Source organism: Ochotona curzoniae, unplaced genomic scaffold (assembly GCF_017591425.1).
Source record: "Ochotona curzoniae isolate NIBS_2020 unplaced genomic scaffold, NIBS_Ocur_1.0 contig_3432, whole genome shotgun sequence".
Lineage (NCBI taxonomy): Eukaryota > Metazoa > Chordata > Mammalia > Lagomorpha > Ochotonidae > Ochotona > Ochotona curzoniae.
In genome coordinates, this window is record NW_024465859.1 from 4,351,458 (window position 1) to 4,372,223 (window position 20,766).

Genomic DNA, 20,766 nt, shown 5'->3' on the forward strand with positions numbered 1-20,766 from the left:
GATTGTAATGCCCATTTAGTGTAATTATATCTTCAAGCATTTCGGATTTTTTCATGCTGAAATGTTTATTATCCGATTTCTAGTTTGTTTAGGGATATATGCAGCATGTTATTATGCTTATCTATGCTAAATTCTACCGAACTATAAAATACTGATGTTTCTTTCTCCATGGATTACATAGGTTTTGTTACTATTCCCGTTGTACTCTCTCCCTAAATCTTCTCAGTCTTTGGTAACAACCAAGTTCCATGACAGTAACATTCTAGATTCCACACATGGGTAAAATCATGCAGTGTTTTTATTGATGTGTCTTCATCATTTCCCTTAACACCACATTTCCCAGTCTTTCCATCAATGCTGTTGCAGCGTGCAATATTTTGTCATTTTTATCATTGAACAATATTTCATTCTATCTACAAAATGTGTTCTTGTTGTTCGTTTACCAGTTGATAGAAGCTGAGGCTGCTTCTGCTTCTTGACACTTGTAAATGGATCTGCAGCAAACATGGGAGCGAAAATGCCTCTGACAGAATTCCATTTCCTCTGAAAATACATACTGTATATCAAAACTATGAACCATTGGGTCGTTCTAATTCTAGATTTTTAACACTCTCCATTTTATTTTCCTCAATGACAGTACCAATTTATGTTTCTACAAAATTTGTACTTCTCTCTGTGTTTAGCCAGCATTTGTTAATTTCTATCTTTTTGATATTAATATATCTAACCAGACTGGGATGATAGCTCATGGATTTGATTTGCTTACTTTACTATTAATAACACTAGGATTTTTTTTTAATGTAACTGCTAGTGATTTGTATGAGGAATGAGACTTGTCAGTTTAAATGTACTGCTCATGTATTTTTGCATTAAATTATTAAACACAAATGCACATGTTTGTAGGAATAAAATTAACTTTTCTTTGTGTTTGTGGAAGCATTTTCATAATTTATTTTAAGGTTAACTGACTTCTTTCTTTTAATTTTACTTCTTTTTATTATTATCATTTTATGATAGAGTTCCATAGGCCTGTTTACTGTTTTGAACATTTTCCCATTTCACCTCTTACTATATAGATATTGCATATATAATACATAGATATACTAGTTTTCTTGAAAACACAGATAATGATGTCAAATAATGTGGGCCTTAAGTCTACAGTCATAAAGTGAGAAAAGTATATTGTAAAATAGATGGTAGAATTCAATGATGATGCTGTCATATAATATTACATCATCACAAGTTTTGCACATTAAATGAGACACCTTGGCGACCATGTTTAAAGCAGCCCAATAGACTATTGCAAAAATATGTGTCAACCCAGATGTTCATCATCCTGGGCTCCTAGAAGGCAAGGACTTAGCCACTAGGCCATCGGGCCAGGTCTTCTGTGATTTTCATATGTGGCAAAAGTTAGATGTCAACTTTCATGTTTTTCATGTGGATCTGCAATTTCCCCAGCAGCATTTGTTGCGAATTTATTTTAAATGTAGGCTGTTAGCATGCTCTAAAAGATCAGTTGACCGTGGATGTGTGAGTTGACCTCCAAGTTCTATGTTGTATTGCATTGATGTATGTATGTGTTATTTTTTTCATTTTTATTGCTGTTCGACACCGTATAGTAGGTACTGGTGTCTCCCTTACCGCTCCCCAAATTCCTTTCCCTCCTCTCTAGTCCCCCTCCAGTCTTACAATGGATTTCTTTTGTGATTTTTCACAAGTCCATCATGCTGCCACTGAGGCGTCTCCCAACAATGTAGGAGATTATTAGCCATATTGCTGTGAGTCCATCCTTGTACTGCATGCACAGGGACATACTTCTCTCTGTTTCCACCTATCAACATATTAATTTCCACTACTCTTCCATTATGCATCCCCTTAAGCCCATGTACTATCTTAACTACTGTTTCATTTTGATACATTTAGAATCGAGGTCATGTAATGCCTCTTGCTTGGTTGTTTATTTTCAAGATTGCTTGGGTGTTCATAATTCACATTTCACAGAAGTTCTCCAATGATTCCTTCTGTATGTGTGTTTGTGTGTCTGTGTATGTGTATAGGTAGGTTTGCTAGCACTTACTTTAGTTTTTAATGCATATTTTTGTAATTTAGTTTTTGTTCATTATTTTATGTCTATCATTTAAAACTTGAAATGAGCATTTTTTGAATTGAAAACATGAAAAAATACAATTATGACTTCTTGAAGTTAGAAATATGTTTTAATTGTATTTAACAAAGCACTTGTTGAAGATTTCAGTGTTAAGGATAACAAGTAAATTGTCTCCCTTTCTTCAACACATAATGCAAAGACTAGAGTTTGTCTGCAGAACAATTGTGCCATGCCTATTGACACTGGTTGCCTATCCTCTCATAGCATCTTTCAATGTGTGGTATCTAAGAGGGTTGTAGGACTACAAATTAGGTAAAGATTGATATTATATGATATTTTTCCAGAAATTGTTTGAATAAAATATCAGAAATAATAAAATATCTGCTTTTAAGTATCCTGAAAAAATTGTACAAATTTGGATAATAATGGAAGTTTGATTTAAAATCTACATGTAGTGTTAACATTATTGGACAACAGATTAAAATATCGTCTGCAATGCTAGAGTCCCATATTGGAGTGCAAGCTAGTACTTTGGCTGTTCAGTGCAGCTTCCTACTAATATGCCTAGGAAGGCAATAGAACTGGTCCAAATGATTAGGGCTTTGAGACCCAGGTGAAAGTCCAGGAAGGGGTTCCTGGTTCCTGGCTTTGGCCCAGTCCTGCCTTGTTTTCTTTAATGGCCATTTGAGAAGAGGAGTGAATAAAGTTTCTTTGTCTTTGTCTGTTTCATTCTGATTTTCAAATAAGCTGTAAAATAGAATAAGTCTCTGAAACTCAGTCTTAATAATACTACACACACACACACACACACACACACACACACACACCATTGTGCAGACAAGCATCATAGTACCAACATAACTGTAATTATTTGATAACTTCACCTAATCATATATTTACCTGTTGAACAAGTTTTAAATTATAGAAAAAAAATTAAAATGAGGATAGCTTGAATGAAGAAATAGGTTTGGTTTCTAGGATGTGATGGTCAAAGACCACACATCAGGGTCTGGAGTGATGCTGGTGTATGAGTGACACTGATGTAACATTTGCTAAGAATATCTTTGCATGCATCTTGCTAAGTACTTTTTTTTTTTGGTTGTGGCATCTAAAATCGCCCATATAGGAGGTAGTTTTTTATCAATGTCATATTTTAGAGCAGCATACTAAGCTTTAGAGGTTTTGTAAGTTATTCAAGTTTTCAGGGATTCTCTTGGTATCAAATTTAAAATTTTGAACTAGTTTGAATGCTGGTAAGACCAAAGCAAGATTCTCTCTTATTATTGCTGTTGGAGAAAGTTTCTCTCTAAAAAGAGTTAAGTACACATATACACACACGACTTATTCATGCCACTGTCTAATATTTGATTCTTTATAAACCATAGCTTGGATAATAAAATCTAGACCCAGAAAGACAATATGATATTGCAGCATAATTATACACATTGTTCTATTAACTTTTTATCTTAAATGTTGGGAACCAGTTTTGTTTTTAACAAGGGAGATGAAGTTTCTGTGTATTGATGAAGTAATGGCATAATGTGAATATATGTATAGACATGCTTTCCTGTTAAGCCCATTCAGTGTGCCAGAATCAAGTTTGAAAGAAGCCTGTGTCTCTTTGTGTTTAGAGAAACTCAGGCTTTATAAATGGTTGTCTAAAGCACAATGCTTTCAAATTAATCAATTAGGAACACTAGAAGGGAACAGTAATTTCATCCTATCAGCAAGTCTAGGGTGACTTTTTCTAAACAGCATGCTCACACCTGGCATGCTGTCAGTGAAATTACCCTCTCCACTCAATTCATTATATTGATTTGATTAGGCACATTATGCACATCGCTGATGATTCACACAGTGGAATTCTTGTATAAAATATAATAGCAGGGCAATCTTCTTTAAATATAGCTTAGCTATTTGCCTGGGAAAGAAAACCCTTTAATAATAGCATCCTTGGATAGATCCGGTATACTTAGTTGTGGCTTTTTGTAATTCCAGCTGCCTGTTTCTTAAATGTAAGTGGATAGAAAAAAAAAAAACTTTCATTGTAGACATATGAAATGACAGAATCATATTACAGTCTCTGCTTTCTCCTAAACTAGGGAAGAAATGAAGTCTCTTCAGGAGGCCCTACAAAATCAACTTAAAGAGACATCTGAGAAAGCAGAAAAACACCAGGCGACTGTAAGTATGTTTCTTATTTGTGACCTTTGTTTCAGTGCTTGAAAATTGTTACTTTCCTTTTCCAAAATGATTATGGAATAGACCAACCCATAAAAAATGAAAATCCCATGAGAGAAGCATCGGTAATTATGACTGGAATAAAATTTTGGTTTATTCATTCAAAGACATGAGTAATATTGTGTTTGATTCTTAGTAGTCATCCAATTCCTCACTTTCTGCTGAAGTTTGATTACAAATAAAAAAAAAAAAATGGAACAAGGCTGCTGATTCCAGCCTCCCACAAATGGTTCACATATTGAGGAGTGAAGCTGATCATGAAGTAATTTGAGCTACTGTGTAGAATCATAAGTTACATCATACATTTGCTGGAAGGAAATCTCTTAGAAGCAGGGCCTGTTTCCTTATGCTCCCAAGTTTAGTTTGTTGCTCTGCAGCTTTTCTAAGTGATGTTTCTCTGTACCTCCCTCCACATTTGAGCTATTATACTTAATTTTATCGTTGGCAAGAGGGATGATATTCCTAAGAGTACTGCTTAAACTTACAGGTCTGCCCTCTTTCTCAGACTCCCTTTTACAATAAAATCTAGGTAATACAAACATATATTTCTTTTCACCATTTGATCTATCTTAAAATATAATATTCACAGAAAATGTAAGGATTAACAAATCCGACAGATCAGGAAATGATTACCATTGAAAAGATAGCCTGTTTCTCACCAATCAGAGAGGGATGGTCTGCCATGCCAATGGAAGGGTGTGTCCAGAAACACTGGGTTTATCACTAGGACAAGGGCTGGAGAAACCTGTGGGGAAGATCCTTGACTGTGAGAGAGTAAAGCAGGATCACATTTAGTGTGGATTTTTTTTTTTTTATAGCCTGATGATGAATGGTGGTGTCGAGACAATAAAAGAAATATCCACCCTTATCTTTTTCTCAGTTTATCATAATAAAGCTACATTGATTTGTTGTTTTTTTTTTCTTTAAAAAAGGAAATATCTGTAAAAAGAAAAAGTTTACAGCTTCATTTCCATGACCAACAGATAGAGGAACCAAGGACCTCATGGTTATGCCAATATATTCTGCAACTTTTCTAAGAGTCTAACATGACGAGAGAGATGGCAGAAAAGGCAGAGTGATCCACCACACAATGGCCCTCTTCCCTGAGTGCTTCTGCTGAAACTTGCAGCAGTTTCCATTTCTCCCAGAAATATTCACATAACCCAGAAACTTCCAAATAGAACTAAGCTCATTGTGTTTTTCCAGGTTTGCCTGTCTACTGGGTCAATAACTACCACTGTGGACTTGACTGAGTTCTTCAATAGCTATATATTAGTTTATATAATAGTTTTAGTAAATACATTACAGTAAAATCAACCATACAATGTGTCTAATAGTGTATCGGCACGTAATAGACGCTAGAATCTAAGATAATGGTGTTTTTCCATTTCTACTTACTATTTGTAGTGTATACCCATCACTCCACAGCTGAGCAAATGTGTTGTTTCATTTCTATTTTTAAAGCTCCTTTCTTATACTTAAATTTCTTTTATTGTGGTAAGCACATCAGTGCTACTTATATACAAATCTATTTGGTACATGATGCATGCAGTATTAAGGAGCATACATACTTCATTTTAAGGAATTTCAGAATTGTGTGTTATTTTCTTCATCACAGTAACTATTTTATCATACTACTCATTTGACGTCTGTGTTATTTTTAATATCATATAATTAGCACTATTGAGAGAGAAATAAAAATGAATTCTTGGAAAAGGATGATTGAGATAATGCATCTCGTTCTTGACATAGGATATTCTAAGTCTTCATTTCTACTTCTATTACATTTCACAATCATTTTTATGCCATTTCTGGATAATATGCCATGAATTTCCCAAAGCAACTCTTACAAGATGATGTTAAATTATATGTAACTGACCATAGAGTTTCTATAAAAATGAAAGATTATGTATTTTATGTAAAAAATGTTAAACATACAAAATTTGGTAAATTCAAATAAAATGCTATGGAGCATAATGGTGATTCCATTATTAAGATAAAAAAATTATGAAACAAGGTACAGTCCTGTAAATCAAATTGAAAAACAATAAGTCTGTCTTTATTTAATAGTGTTTAAACATGGTCTTTCTGGAAACATTTACTGTGAACATTTCCTTTTATTTGTAAGCAAATAGCAGAATAATAACTTTTCTAAAGCTTCCGTTCTTATGGAATCCCAAACACAGAAAGGAAAAATGAACTCCCAGATGTAAGACAATTAGAGATATTAATGATTACTGGCTGCATTTCATTATTCTTGCTAATTTTTATGGCTTCACTTGCCCTAAATTTGGCATAATTAGGCTAATGCAAGACTTAGCTTCAAGCTTTTATTACTATTAAGAATAAAGAATTACTATTTCCCTCCATAATTTATTCAAAGTAAATACATGCACAAATATTTACTGTATAAACACAAAGTGATAGTTTCTAGCTCTGATAATGATTCCATAGCTAGCTGCTAGCAATTATTAAATCTCCCATGGAGTTAAAACCTGCTGGGATTCTTAATCAATGGATTCCAATTGCCAATACCTTTACAATTTTTCTGGCTCTATTTTCAGTCCTCAGTATTTACAAAGTGCACTTTTAAATTTTTCTATCCAAATTTAATGTCTAAGTAATTACAATTTTATCCTTCCAAAATATTTTCTCATATTCTTAATTAAGGATAATTAAATTATAACTGATAAATATAACGCACTGCTATGTAAGGACTTATGAAAACAATAGTGTCAGTGAATATTATTGTAAGTGCAATGAGTTCAACTAATTCATGACGTAAAGAAAAATATGTAACAGAGCGAAATTGTCTGGCTAAATATGCTTCAATTAGAGAAGTATTTAAAATCTGTTTACCTAGAGGTGCATATAGATATGAATATATATATATATTCATTTAACTTAGAGTACCATCAAGTCCTTTAAAGTTACACATTTGTTTTCCATAACCTATCAGTAATTGTCATAATGATTTGAGTACCTATTAGAATCTGCATTATTCATACCTAGTTGAAAATTGAAATGATCCAAAGGCAATCATGATAGAATTTGAGTTTTCCTATTTGATATGCATTTTCTCTATTGAAGTTGTTTGGATTGAAAATTCAGCATCATTTGAGGAATGGGAACAGATTTCATCACCAGGCGGAGAGCAGTGGGTTTTCAGATATCATACGGCTTTCAAAAGAAATTCAGGAGCCTGTTGCAGTGGCCGAGCCTGTAAGGTCCTCACCTTGATCTCGCTAGGATCCCATATGGGCACTTGGGACCCTACACCTGTGTGGGAGACCTGGAAGAGGCTCCTGGCTCCTGTCTCCAGATTGCCTCAACTCCTGCCATTGAGGCTGTTTGGGGAGTTAATCATAGAATGGAAGATCTTCCTGTCTGTCTCTCTGCCTCTCTGTATATCTGACTTTGCAATAAAAATAAATAAATCTTGAATAAAAAAAAAAGAAAAACTTTATGGAAGACAAGCCCAAGAGTTGTACAGTATGATTGTTGGGTGCTGGCAGAAATATTACAGCTCATGAAGACATCAGAGATGGAACTGCATGATTTTTAATTCCCTATTTCTGTCCTTACCTGTTTAAGCTGGTTACTCACATCTGCTCTTATGTATCCCAATAATTACTTCCTTATATAAATCACTTCTCCACTTCCTCATCAGCTTCAGCTTTGGCTTACAAAACCCTTTATCTTCTGCAATTGCAAACTCACCAGCAGTCTCTGAGTATCTGAGTCCACATCTACTAGAAAAATCTAATTGATTCAGAAAATATTTCAGAGTGGGAATTTTGAGTTATACTTTTTCTTTGCTCTGAATGTCCACCTCCAATAGCTAGGAGATTGTAGATGTTCCTGCAATGGTGATGGATGGTTGTGGATGACAAAGCTATTTCATGGGATTTTCACCATGCGCTGTTAAGTTTGGTTTACATATGTTCATTTGAAAGAAAGGTAAATATATGCATTATTTAAATTATGGTGTCAGGGATCCATAGGTTATACAAATTTTGTATTAATTTGATTAATTTAGTGATTTTTATTCTCAACTGTGGATGCTACCGTAACAGAACAACAAATACAGCAAATATTTATATTCACATATGAACATGCGTAAATCTCAGAAACAAATATTTGAGTCCCACTTGACCTCCACCAGGTTTAAAACATAGAATACTATTTGCTTTTCCATGAGAACTTAGACTATAATTAAAATATAGAAGATATACATGAGGCCAATATACGTCAGTTTCATGATTGGGGTTACCTCTGGAGAGAAGGAGGGAAGGCAAATAAAGTGAATATTTTTAATATTGATAATATTATCTTTATGAAAAGTTCTGAAAGTTGTTGGACAACCTGTCTAATTGCAGAGCTAATCCCTTAGGCATTGCCAGATTGTTTCTTTTTTATCAGTTTGAAATGTCTCAGAAAGACACACTATTTTAAAGCTACACCTATGGTAAATGGTTATCTTTCCAAATCTGACTTTCAGCCTGTTGACTTGTTCCATCTCCAGGAAAAAGTTGCATGTTATGCTTCTTACATCATCCCTGGACTGTTTTCCATGTGGCTTCTGAGCACTAGAAATATAAGTAGTCAAAGTTAAAATGTGCTTTAGCTATAAAATGATGATTGGCTATAAAAAATAAATTCCAAAAAATGCACCCCATCTTCAATAATCCATTATGTTTCCAAATGTTAATACTTAATATATTTGGTATAATATTTTGTTTTTTTTCCTTATTCTTTACTAAAATATAGTTATCTGATAGTTAAAAATTGTACAAATTAAGTGTTCCATCCACTAACAAATTGTTACTGTTCATCACATGTATTTTCAGAGATTATAAATTATTTACAAACTATAACTGCTGTTTTACAAAATTTGAGGTAATAGGACAGGTACAACCAGTAGTGTGACACAAATAAAAGAGGAATGACTGGTACATAGTAACAAATGGCATGTTCTTGAGGATGTGTTATAGTTCCTTTCACACACTGTTCATAATGGTCTTTGCTTTGATGTAGGAAAGAACTCTGAGCAGGTGTTCTCAAACCTACAATGGTCAAAATTGCTGGGACAGTGATTTAGGAAAAGAGTTCTAGATACAGTGCTGTAGTAATTATCTCTAAAGAACAGCATTTGTAAAATGAGGTTTGTCCAGATAAAAGTCTCATAGATATAATCTGCATGATTTCTCAAATATTTTGTCACATTAGGAAAGAATATTTTCAAAAATGAACAAATAGCTGTGTAAATTGTATGTGCAATAGTTTTGGTTAATACCTTTTTTAACCTTTAGTTTTTGGTGTATTATAAAAGATTAAACAATTTATTATACTTGAATGAAAATATTTGAGTCATGAAAATGAATTTAGAATGCATATACATGATGTTATCTCTATTTTCAGATTAACTTTTTGAAAACTGAAATGGAAAGAAAGAGCAAAATGATCCGAGATCTTCAGAATGAGGTAGGTTTATATTTCAAATTATTTATATAAATCATAGAAGAATGTTTACCTGTGTATCAATTGATCTTGTATTTTGTGTGGAATTTGCCTTATGTTTAAATGAACATATGCTATTTGTCCTTTTGGGATTGACATATTTCACTGAGCATAGTAGTCTTTAGTTGGGACCCGTTTTGTTGGAAACGGTAGCGTTTCATTATTTTTCGTGGCTAAGTAGAATTCCATGGAATAGAAGTGCCTCATCCACTCCTCTTTAGATGGGCATCTGTTTTGTTTTCATACCTTTGCATTGTAGATCGCATTGCTATAAATCCAAGAGCACAGGTTCTTTTCTCATATGCAGATTTCATTTAATTTTGATATATTCCTAGGAGTGGGATAGCTGGGTAGTATGGCAGATCATTTTCAGTTCTCTTAGCACTCTCCGTACGGACTACCATAGCGGTTATAGTAATTACACTCATACCGATAGTGACAGTGGGTGTGTTTCTCCCAACGTCTACACCAGAATGTGTTGTTAGAGTTATGAAAGTAGGCCAATCTCACTGGAATTAGGTAGAACCTTATGTGGTTTTTATTTGAATTTCCTTGATAGTGAGGAAGCCTGAACAGTTTTTTTCATGTGTCTATTAGTCATTTGAATTGTTCTTTTGAAAAATATCTGTTCATTTACTTTATCCATTTACTCAGTGTTGTTTGTTTTGATGCCTTTAAGTTTCTGAAGCTCTTTGCAAATCCTGGAAATTACTCCTCTCTCTGTGGTGTAGTGTCCAAGGATTTTTCACCATTCTGTTGGTTGCTGGCTAGCTTTGTTGATCATCTCCTTTGCTGTACAGTAGCTTCTTAGTTTGATGTAGCCCCATTTATTTATTGGGTTTTGACTGTGTGTGTTTTTGGTGACTTTTCTAAAAGTTTTTTCCAATTCCTACATATTTCAGAATGCTTCCTATGTTGGTTTGATGGTTTGTGGGTCAGACATAGATCCTTGGCACATTTAGACCTGGTTTTTGTTTAAGCTGAAAGGTTGTGGTCTTGCTTCTTATCCCTGCAGGCTGCTATCCAATTGTCCCGATAGAATTTGTTGAAAAGATCAGGATTTCCTGAATTTTATTTCTCTTGTGGAAGATTTGTTGGCTGTACATGTTTAGTGATTGGATTACATTTCTTGCTGGAAAAGTTATTTAAATATTTTAGAAAGACTTGCCATGATAAGAACAGTGATCCAGAAATTAATTACCTGTTTACTAAAGGAAACTCAAAAGATATCATCTATGGTAACTAGCATTAGTATGTTGTAAATTGGAATGAAAGGTGCCTAAAATTAAGGAATATGTTAGGCTGACATTGGCAGATACTTCAGTTGGGACTGTGTATATGCAACACTATCTTATTTGTGAGTATTTCCACTTCTGTATCCTGTAAAGAATTATTTTATTAACTAGTGCAGATTTCTTAAAGTTAGATACCACTTTCTCTGGAATATTGTCCTTGACATTTTTCACAAACAAAACACAGAACCAGGTCTTTGTGTGTGCTGAGAATAAATTACTATTATGTTTATGTGATTCTTGTTGCAAGTAAATTAAATTCAATAAAATAACTGTATGCTACCAGCGAATTTAAAGCATGAAGTAATTTACTAATTTGCTCTTATTTCCAATAGAAATGTATATGAAACCTGTAGAATATCAAGGTTGCTGTTAGATAGCCCAGTAATCTTGAAATCATCAGGTAATAGAAAAAGCACTTGTGGATGTATGTATTTTTCAAAGAAGTTTCAGATTGTTAGAGGCAGTTCATGACTGAAATAAAAATAATAAAGGTCAATAACCAATGATCTAGAGAAAACTCCAGTAAATTTTCAGAAGAAAACCCATTTTGGTTTGACTCTTGTGGCTGTAAATCTCTCCAAAATAAATTATTCTATCTCCTTGCCTCAATAAACACACTGAAGTGAAGATGATGGACTATTTCATAATATGACTGAATGCTGCCCGGTTGTCATTCTGAAAATGGATTCTCATGCCTGCCTGCAGACGAACAGGTGTAACAGTCTGAACCAAATATACACTAAGTCCTGGGCAAGATAAAGGAGTTTTCAAATTACTTTCTGATAAGTTTTTCATTTTATTTCTGATGATTCACCTCTTTTTCTGATGAAGAGAGAAACTTTGCTCAACTGGTTATTCTGTATTTAAAGTGTACTGTAAAATTGAAGCCATAATATAGCAATTGGTGCTAAGGCTACTGTAAATTGTAGAAAAAACCAAGTAACTTAAAAAAGCAATTCTCTATCTCACTGCCTTGGACAGCACAAGTCCGAAATCAAAGTGTCGAAAGGGTCATAGATTTGCAAATGTTCTTTAAAAATAATCCTGCCCTGGATCTGGCTCACTTGTCAAAGCTTTTCGCAACTATGATATGCTTCGGATTGCAGTGACTTTCCTATCGTCATCAGTTTCACTTTCAGATTTCCATCTATTTATCATTTTCTTAAAATAAGAAAATAAAACTCTAGGCATTAGATCCAGGACCCATCAAAAACCCATATGCCTTTGCTCTAACACATGCAGAATCTCTATCCAAATGGATTCCTATTCTGAGAGGCCAAGTGATACTCTGCAAAACAAAACAAAAACACCTTCAGCATTTGAGGGATCATGTATACAAAATTAAAACAACATCATAATTTTTTTTAAGATTTACTTTATTTTTATTGCAAAGTCAGATATACAGAGAGGAGGAGAGATAGAGAGGAAGAAGATCTTCCGTCCAATGATTCACTCCCCAAATGACCACAGTGGCTGGAGCTGAGCCATTCCGAAGCCAGGAGCCAGGAGCTTCTTTCCTGGTCTCCCACATGGGTGCAGGGTCCCAAAGCTTTGGGCCATCCTTGACTGCTTTCCCAGGCCACAAGCAGGGAGCTGGATGGGAAGTGGAGCTGCTAGGATTAGAACCGGCGCCCACATGGGATCCTGGCACGTTCAAGGCTAGGATTTAGCCACTAGTCCACTGTGCTGGGCCCAACATAATGATTTTTTAACCAAGCAAAGAAGGAGTATTTTATTAAGTGTAAACCTAGCAACAGAAAACAGAATATTATTTGGTTATAAAATATTTATGTTCATTTCTCAAACATTTTACTCAGTTTCTAATATTTTTCAGAACCTGATGAGAAAGTGTATATATATATATAATACATATATGCATATATAGATGCATTATATAGCAAATTTCACTTGTATAAAAATTCTTTGACCAAGAGAGAATGTAAAGAACAGAACATAATGTGACAATTGCCACCTTTGATTCAATGTAATTACACAAATATGAAAGATTTGATAGTTCGATAAAAGTATTTTCAATATAATGGTATAAGGGGGAAGTTGAGACCAATCTTATTAAACATGGTGGTCACTAGGAGAAGAAACAAAAACATTGACATTGAAATGCTCCCTTATAGTTGTAGACTGTTGTTCATTGAAGTGAGGACAAGAGCTAATTTTGTTAGCATGTACTAACTGAATCTAATTTCGGGACACTTAATGTGCAGGCATTTTGTTTATAATCTTCAAATCAAGGCTGAAACTGTGTACTGTAAGAAACACAAGGAGAGTGAATTGGGTTTTATGAAGCAACTGAAATTTATTTGGCTCTCTATTCATAACTCAGCACTACTGTCATAGGAATTTACAGTCATCCTTAGATCCCATGTTATTAACTTTGCAACCAATTCATTCTACCATGCAACATATCTCCTGGAAGTATTGCCTAGGTATCTGTATGCCGCAGAATCTTGAGAATGACTCAAAGGAAACTGTATATACATATTTTTGTATCCCTAACTGCAACTGCATTGTTTTTCATTTTTCTAAAAATATTTATTTATTTTTATTGGAAAGTCAAATATACAGAGAGGAAGGTCTTCCATCCGATGATTCACTCCCCAAGTGGCTGCAACGGCTGGTGCTGCACCATTCTGAAGCCAGGAGCTTCTTTCCTGGTCTTCCACAGGGGTGCAGGATCCGAAAGCTTCGGGCCGTCCTCGACTGCTTTCCCAGGCCACAAGCAGGGATTTGGTTGGGAAGTAGAGCTGCCGGGATTAGAACCGGCACTCATATGGGATCCCGGTACGTTCAAGGTGCGGACCTTAACTGTTATGCTATTGCATCAGGTCCTGCATATTTTTTATATCAACTCTTACATGAATAGTAAAAGTGTGGTTAATTGGAAAATGGCCCAAAGAGGTAACATCCTAATTTCTGGAGCTGGTCTAGGTTACCTTAAAAAAAATACATTTGCTTACTTGATAAAAATTAATTATTTCAACACAGCGACTTTATCTTTTGACTTTTCCATGAAACTGCAGAGTACCACAAAAAGCTTTTGGAAAATGGGATTAAAAGTCCATTTTGGTACAAAAGACTTTTTAAATTCGTGTAGATTTTTTAATAATGGATATTTCTGGGAAAGACCTTTTAACACACACACTACTAGACTGATATAATGCTAGAGTAATGTGTACCAAGGTCAAAGCACTTATTCATTTGCACTATACAAAAAGTACTGAGGTAGAGCTTTTCAGTAACAAACAGGGCTGCATTTATTGAGCAGTTTAAGAGCTCACAGAAATGACTGACAAATGGACCTCAGTAATTCCAAATGGCTGCAAAGGAAATCTTCAGTGGTAGCCTTTGTAGCAGCTGTGGAGAGGCTAAAACACAGTCCACCCAGGCTCTCATGCACTCTTCATCGCCAAGAAATGGCATGGGGACTAATTTCATTGTTTTCCTTAATACTACCATAAGCAGGAGAAAATTCCTTAAATACAACTTTTGGCACAGGACAGGGAATGCTAGTGAGGCCGAATGCTGCGTAGCCAGATCAGCCAATGGACTTAATATCATGACAGATATGTAAATGATTTTAAAATCACAGCAATGAGGGCATCTAAAATATTAAAAGGCACGATCTGCGTGCTCTTAAGCATACTGCTCCCGGTCCCTTGTTGTATACCTGCCTTTTCAAATGGTTCCTCACTTCCTTCTCCCTTTCCACCTCTCCTTGATATACATGATTTCATTTCATCTTTACACAACCCAAAAAAAGGCAGAAGATACTCTTGGGGAGAAAAGAGATGCAACAAATAGCAACAGAAAAATTAAATCTTAGAGAGTGTTTATGTTGTTTAATTTCAGAATGAAAAGGAACTAGGTGTCAAATCATCATTTTTCATTTGCAGCAGCTTATCTAACTATGTATGTTTTTCAACCACCCACCTGACTCATAATGAAATAGTGTGCAACACCAGCCACCTAGGGAACTGCCTCTTTCAATCTTTGTAAATATCACACAGTATTCCCTTGTGTAAGTTGAGTATTCTTCCCACATCTGGAAGAAAATAAACCATTCTTTTATATTATTTGTAAGTTTTTTTTCTGTTGTGGTAAACGCTACAACTCTCAGGTGCCCACACATTTCTCCTTTTATATTTGAAAGTGCAACTGCTGACAGAATGACTACTCTCGGCTTTCAATAAAATTACACTTCCGTTTTATTTTTAAACCACCGCAACACAGTCATACCTTCTTTTCATAATTCAAGCTCTCTAATGGCTGCACTTGCCAATTATGCTTTTAAAAGTTAGTGTTAAAAGATAAAAGAATTAAAAATGTAAGTCATTTGCTTTTCTAGGAAAGGTTCTAAAAATTTTTAAATGTGATAAAAAGTGTTGGTTTTAAATGGCCACTCTGATATGCATTATGACATCATATCATTTCTTAAAAAGAGGATCATTGCTTTTTGCTATGCCATAGTAATTGAAAAGTTGACTAATAAATGACAGCTCTGATTAAGTTGCTTGAAAATTACATATCTCATGCTAGCGCTTATAGGCAATCTTGGTGGTTCATATATTCCACGCATTTACAAGTGTGCTAACCTGAAATATGTATTGTATTATTTATGTATATGTACTATTTATCTAATGTTTGTCCTTCTGTTCCTTCTCCTAATTTCCAGCTGACTTAGAATTAAGTCAGTAGGACAGAGTGGGAAGCTGCTGCCTGCACTGCCAGCATGTTGGCCCCTGTCATACAAGCAGGAGATTGAGGACAATTTCGGGCTGTGAACTGGTTCAGGCGTGGCCATTTGAGCCATCTGTGGAGTGAACCAGCAGATGGGAGATTAGTTTTTCTCTTTCTCCCTTTTATTCTCCCCATCTCTCTGTGTAACTCTTTCAAATATAATAATGCACCTTCCAAAAAATTAAGTAGTGTGTGGCACGTAGACACATACATGAATGCACTTCTGTATCTTTCCTGTGGCAATATAACGTGGACTTCATCTGGAAATTAATATGTACTTTGCTAAAGATTTTATATAGTTAGTCTGGACTACACGACTATGTTTTAGCCAATATATATAAGAAAAAATAGTGAGTGCATGGCTGTATAAATCAGAAACATAAAGTTGCTATGTATGGTTCATTTGTTCCATAAGTAACTTGTATTAATGTTTATTCTCTAATAAATGTGAAGAAAGGGGAAATTTTGTTTATAAAAATTTTTATAATCCCAATTGTTCTTTGTTTTGTAATATGTGTTCCATCTACTGTTTGTGAGATTTCTTCAATAGCTGCAAAGTCTGCTTTGCATGTCTGAATCAATAGTCTTCAACAGTTGTGACAGAGTTTGACTAGCATCTTTAGAGCTACACACTGACAGAGCACGATTTAGATTACTCTCCCATCAACGTGCTCTGGCCATGTGCTACAAGTCTTACATTTCAAAAGGTAACACATTGCAATGTAATTCTTTTGGAGGGAGGGGAAGCATGTATTTATACTCTCTTTATTCTTGGCTTCCCATATGTCGCATGATGCTATATAGCAAGATCTTAATAATTGTACAAGTGCCTAATCTGACAGTGCACAGGTCTATCTTTGCCTGTGTGCAGATTCTTGCATATGTGTGTGTCTATGAGAGTATATATGTGATTATTTTCACTTTGGAATTTTAATTTTAAAAGTGGTAAAACATTGACTTATTTAAACACATACACACATGAGCAAGAGCAAGAGGTAAATCAAGAGAGCAAGAGATCTTCCATCAGCTGCTTCACTCCCCAAATTCCCAAGATAGCAAGGGTTGCACTGTGCACAGCTAGAAGCCTTTAATTCGACCGAGATTTTCTATGTAGTTTGCAGGAACCAAGTCTACTTCAGACATCATCTGTTTCCTCCCAAGATGCACATTACAGCAAGAGCAGTTCAAGTAAGCCAGCAGCTCCAACCCAGCGATTCTGACTCCCTTGCAGATGGTTGAAAGGCCCCCAAATGCCAGAACCAACACTAACTCCATTTTCTTTAACTCTTCAATTAACAACAATCTCAAATATGGTAGATAGAGTATCTTTTGGAAGGAATGAAAGTCTTGGTATTTCATTTAAAGCAGTGCTAAATATGCAACTCCTATTTTCTTCCTGTGTGACATCATTAAATATATGAATCTTGATTCTACTGCAAAATTGCATTAGTGTCTTGTAACCAAGCTTTAAAAACTACAAATTTAAAATGAATGCTTACAGAGCTTCTTAAAAGTCATGTTGAAAGTAAAAGATAGTTAAACCCCTTAATGAGTATCAAATCAATCTTGTATCTATTTTCTTATTAAAATAAAGAATCTGAAGGTTTGCATTGGGAAAATGGTGATAATAGTGTATTTTAATATAAAGAATCATCAGTGTATTTACATAATGGTACTGATGTCATTCAGAGATTTTTCTATAAAATATCCTTTTCTTGTAACTTTTGAAGTTTCTATTGATTCTCTCACACACACACAAAATGTAAAACACTTAACTATTTCAGAAGCAAACTGAAGTCATGTCATTAATGAATTGAGCATCCCCAGTCTGTGCTTTGTTTTTGTTTTTGTTTTCAAAGACTCATTCCTTCTGTAAAACCTAAGATCAGTATTCATCATCAGCAAGCAGAGCAAATGTGAAGCAATGGCCATAAGGAAGGAATGTTTCTTGCTCTCTTAGCTGCTAACTATAAAAGGTCAGAACTCTACAAAGATTCAATTTTGTGTGAATACAGTGACATTTTCAGAACATATAGCAGGTAATGAACAGGCAAAAATAAATGCACTCCTACATGTAGGCATACATACAATAAGTATGCAGATAGTGGAAGGAATTCATTGTGGACAAGCATTCAGACTTGATCCAAATGAGGAAACCGCAGTTTGTGAGCATGTAGAAGATCCTTTCTGTGTCACACATGTATCTTCCCACCTGTGATCGTCAACCAGTCAGGCCAGTTCCTTCTTTAGAGGTCATGCTCTGTGTGATCGCACCTGCGCCTGCTGATTGATCTTATCATCTGTTCACATCCCAGTCAGTACATATCTGTAGTGTAACTTTCACCATATTTATAGCTTGTTTCTGTCACAAGGGCTGTCTTTATTTGGAACACTTTGAAAAACTCCAGTTCCTTGGGTAAGAAACCTAGGCAGAGGTAAGGGAATAAAAAAGAAAAACCAACAACGAAGACTCAGGTAAATGAGTGAATAGGTGATTTTGACTAAGGATGTGATGGAATCCTACTTCAGTGGTAAATGTCAATATGTGAATTATTAAATAATGTGTAAGCTCTGCTTGGAAGTATATAACAGGGCAAATAGCCCATGCCCTATAAAACCACTGTCTTTTATCTTGAGAATATTAATAAGAGTATCCATAGAAAAGTTGTTCATTCCATTAGACAGTTAAATGGACTTTAAACATTATCAGTTATGGTGGTCAATCCAAATGTCAACATGTTATCATTATAGGACTAAAAAGGAAGTGGATCATTTAAATAAAGAAAACATTATATCAAATAATACAACTGGGACAAGTATATGACTAAAAATAAAGTGGATCATTTAAATAAAGAAAATGTTATATCAAACAATACAACTGGGACAAGGATTTTTGCTTAAAAAGTTTATAAACCTTTAGATTCAAAAAAGAACTCAAACTGAATGCAGTCCCAACATTATTTTCCTTATAAGATGTATTTATCTGAAAGGCAGAGGGAGAGAGTGAAAAAATGAGAAATCTTTCATTTTCTTGTTTGTTTGTGCTCCGCCAAAGCCATGTGGTCTCCCACATGGGTACAGTAGTCCAAGCATGTGGACCACCTTCCACTGCTTCCCCAGGCACATTAGCAGGGAACTGGATCATAAGTGTAACAGGCAAGACTTTTACCAGTGCATGTACCAGGTGCTGCAGACAGAATGACTCACTACACCATGGCACCAGTACTGCCCCATGTTTCTTTCTACAGATAAAGTATGTTAGGGTTAGAGAGGCCAGCCTGCATTTCTTCCACTTCTCTTTTACTGTTTTTAAATACTTTATTACAAATAAGCATCTGTTATAGCTCTGTGAATGTGTAGGGACTGTTTTCTTCAAACAGTCTCCACGTGCATTTGTTGGGTTAGGGTTTGTAGGCTTTTCATTCTGAACCTTCAGGTGATAGCACTGAGCATGCACTCATGTTAGCTCATCTTTGCTTCTGAAACATTTGAAAACCTATTTGCACTTGATAAATCAATGCATTTTGTTATGTAGGCTTCCACAAATCCCTCAGGAATGTGAAGAGATTATACAGTCGGTGCATCTGGGAAATCTAAAACCAAAGAAGCATAGTATACATTGCACAGTTCATGCTTCATAAATATACAGACACACATGCAACACTCACATCTTAAATCTTAGTTTATTTGTATTCCAATTGGATGTTTCTTCATTACAAGAAGAAATCAAGGTATAGGCAATAGAGAATGAAAGCGAAGGACTGTAACAAAATGTATACCAGAAAATTGAAACCAGAGAGTGGAAGTAACTGTGATTTGATGTATTTACCCAACCAGTGTCATTCTGGTAGCAAAATTTTTTTTTTTAAATCAGGTTTGATCCCTCTATAAATGTAATTTTTTTCTTTTGATAAAATGCAAAATTTCCATATTATCAAAATTATTCAGCCAATATATTATTGTTGTTCATTTATAACACTTTTCATTTTCTGTGCCCTGTAAAAAATGTATAAACATCATTTTGGGAAAAAGCAGAAGATTTGTTTTTATCACATCAACAAATTTTCTAATAATAAAATTGAGGACCTGACATGGTGACTTGGTGGCTAAATTATTGCCTTGCGTGCACTAGGATCCCATTTGGGTACTGGTTTGTGTCTTGGCTGCTCCACTTAACATCCAGCTCCTTTATTGTGTCCTGGGAAAGCAGTCAAGGACGGCCGTATGCCTTAGGCCCCTGCACCTGTGTTGGAGATCTGGCAGAGGCTCCTGGCTTCATATCAGCCGAATTGTCTGTAATAAAAGCTTTCTAACAGTAATTTGAACAATGCTGTGTATTCCTTAGCAAATATTATATAGATGAAAAATAATAATTGCCACTAAAACGCAGCAGGATTAATATTTTTTCTCATTCGATGCTGATTTAGTTATCAATGCACTTTGTGAATGAATATATGTTTAATTGAATGTTTCTGTTAACTCAGGCTCTTGATTCCTTACAGTAATTTTAGAAGACTTTATCATTTGTACAGCTGTGATGAGGATCCTTATGAAACTGCAACCGATTAATTTCTTTTGAATTAAGTTTTGTTTTTTTTTTTTTGTAAAACATGAAGTGCAACATTTAATTGTCAGATATGATTTTACAATTACTAAATGTACTATCATTAAAAACATTGAACTGAATATATATTGTTTCTGGAATTTTGTAACTTCAAGAGCACGTACTCATATTTTTTTTTTCTTTTGGAAAACATGGATACTTACAATTTATCCACATGATGCTCACTGTGAGAATTAATTGTTTACAACATTGGCACACAGTCGTCTTCTCATTAGAGTTAG

The 20,766-nt window shown here is 34.8% G+C and overlaps 1 protein-coding gene across 1 annotated transcript in view; it reads left to right on the forward strand.

Annotated features, from left to right (window-relative positions):
* Positions 1-20,766, forward strand: part of LUZP2 (leucine zipper protein 2) — a 335,801-nt gene that overhangs the window by 140,965 nt on the left and 174,070 nt on the right. The window contains exons 4-5 of the mRNA XM_040980287.1: positions 4,213-4,294; positions 9,773-9,835. Coding sequence (XP_040836221.1) covers positions 4,213-4,294; positions 9,773-9,835 — 145 coding nt within the window. The remainder of the gene's footprint in view (positions 1-4,212; positions 4,295-9,772; positions 9,836-20,766) is intronic.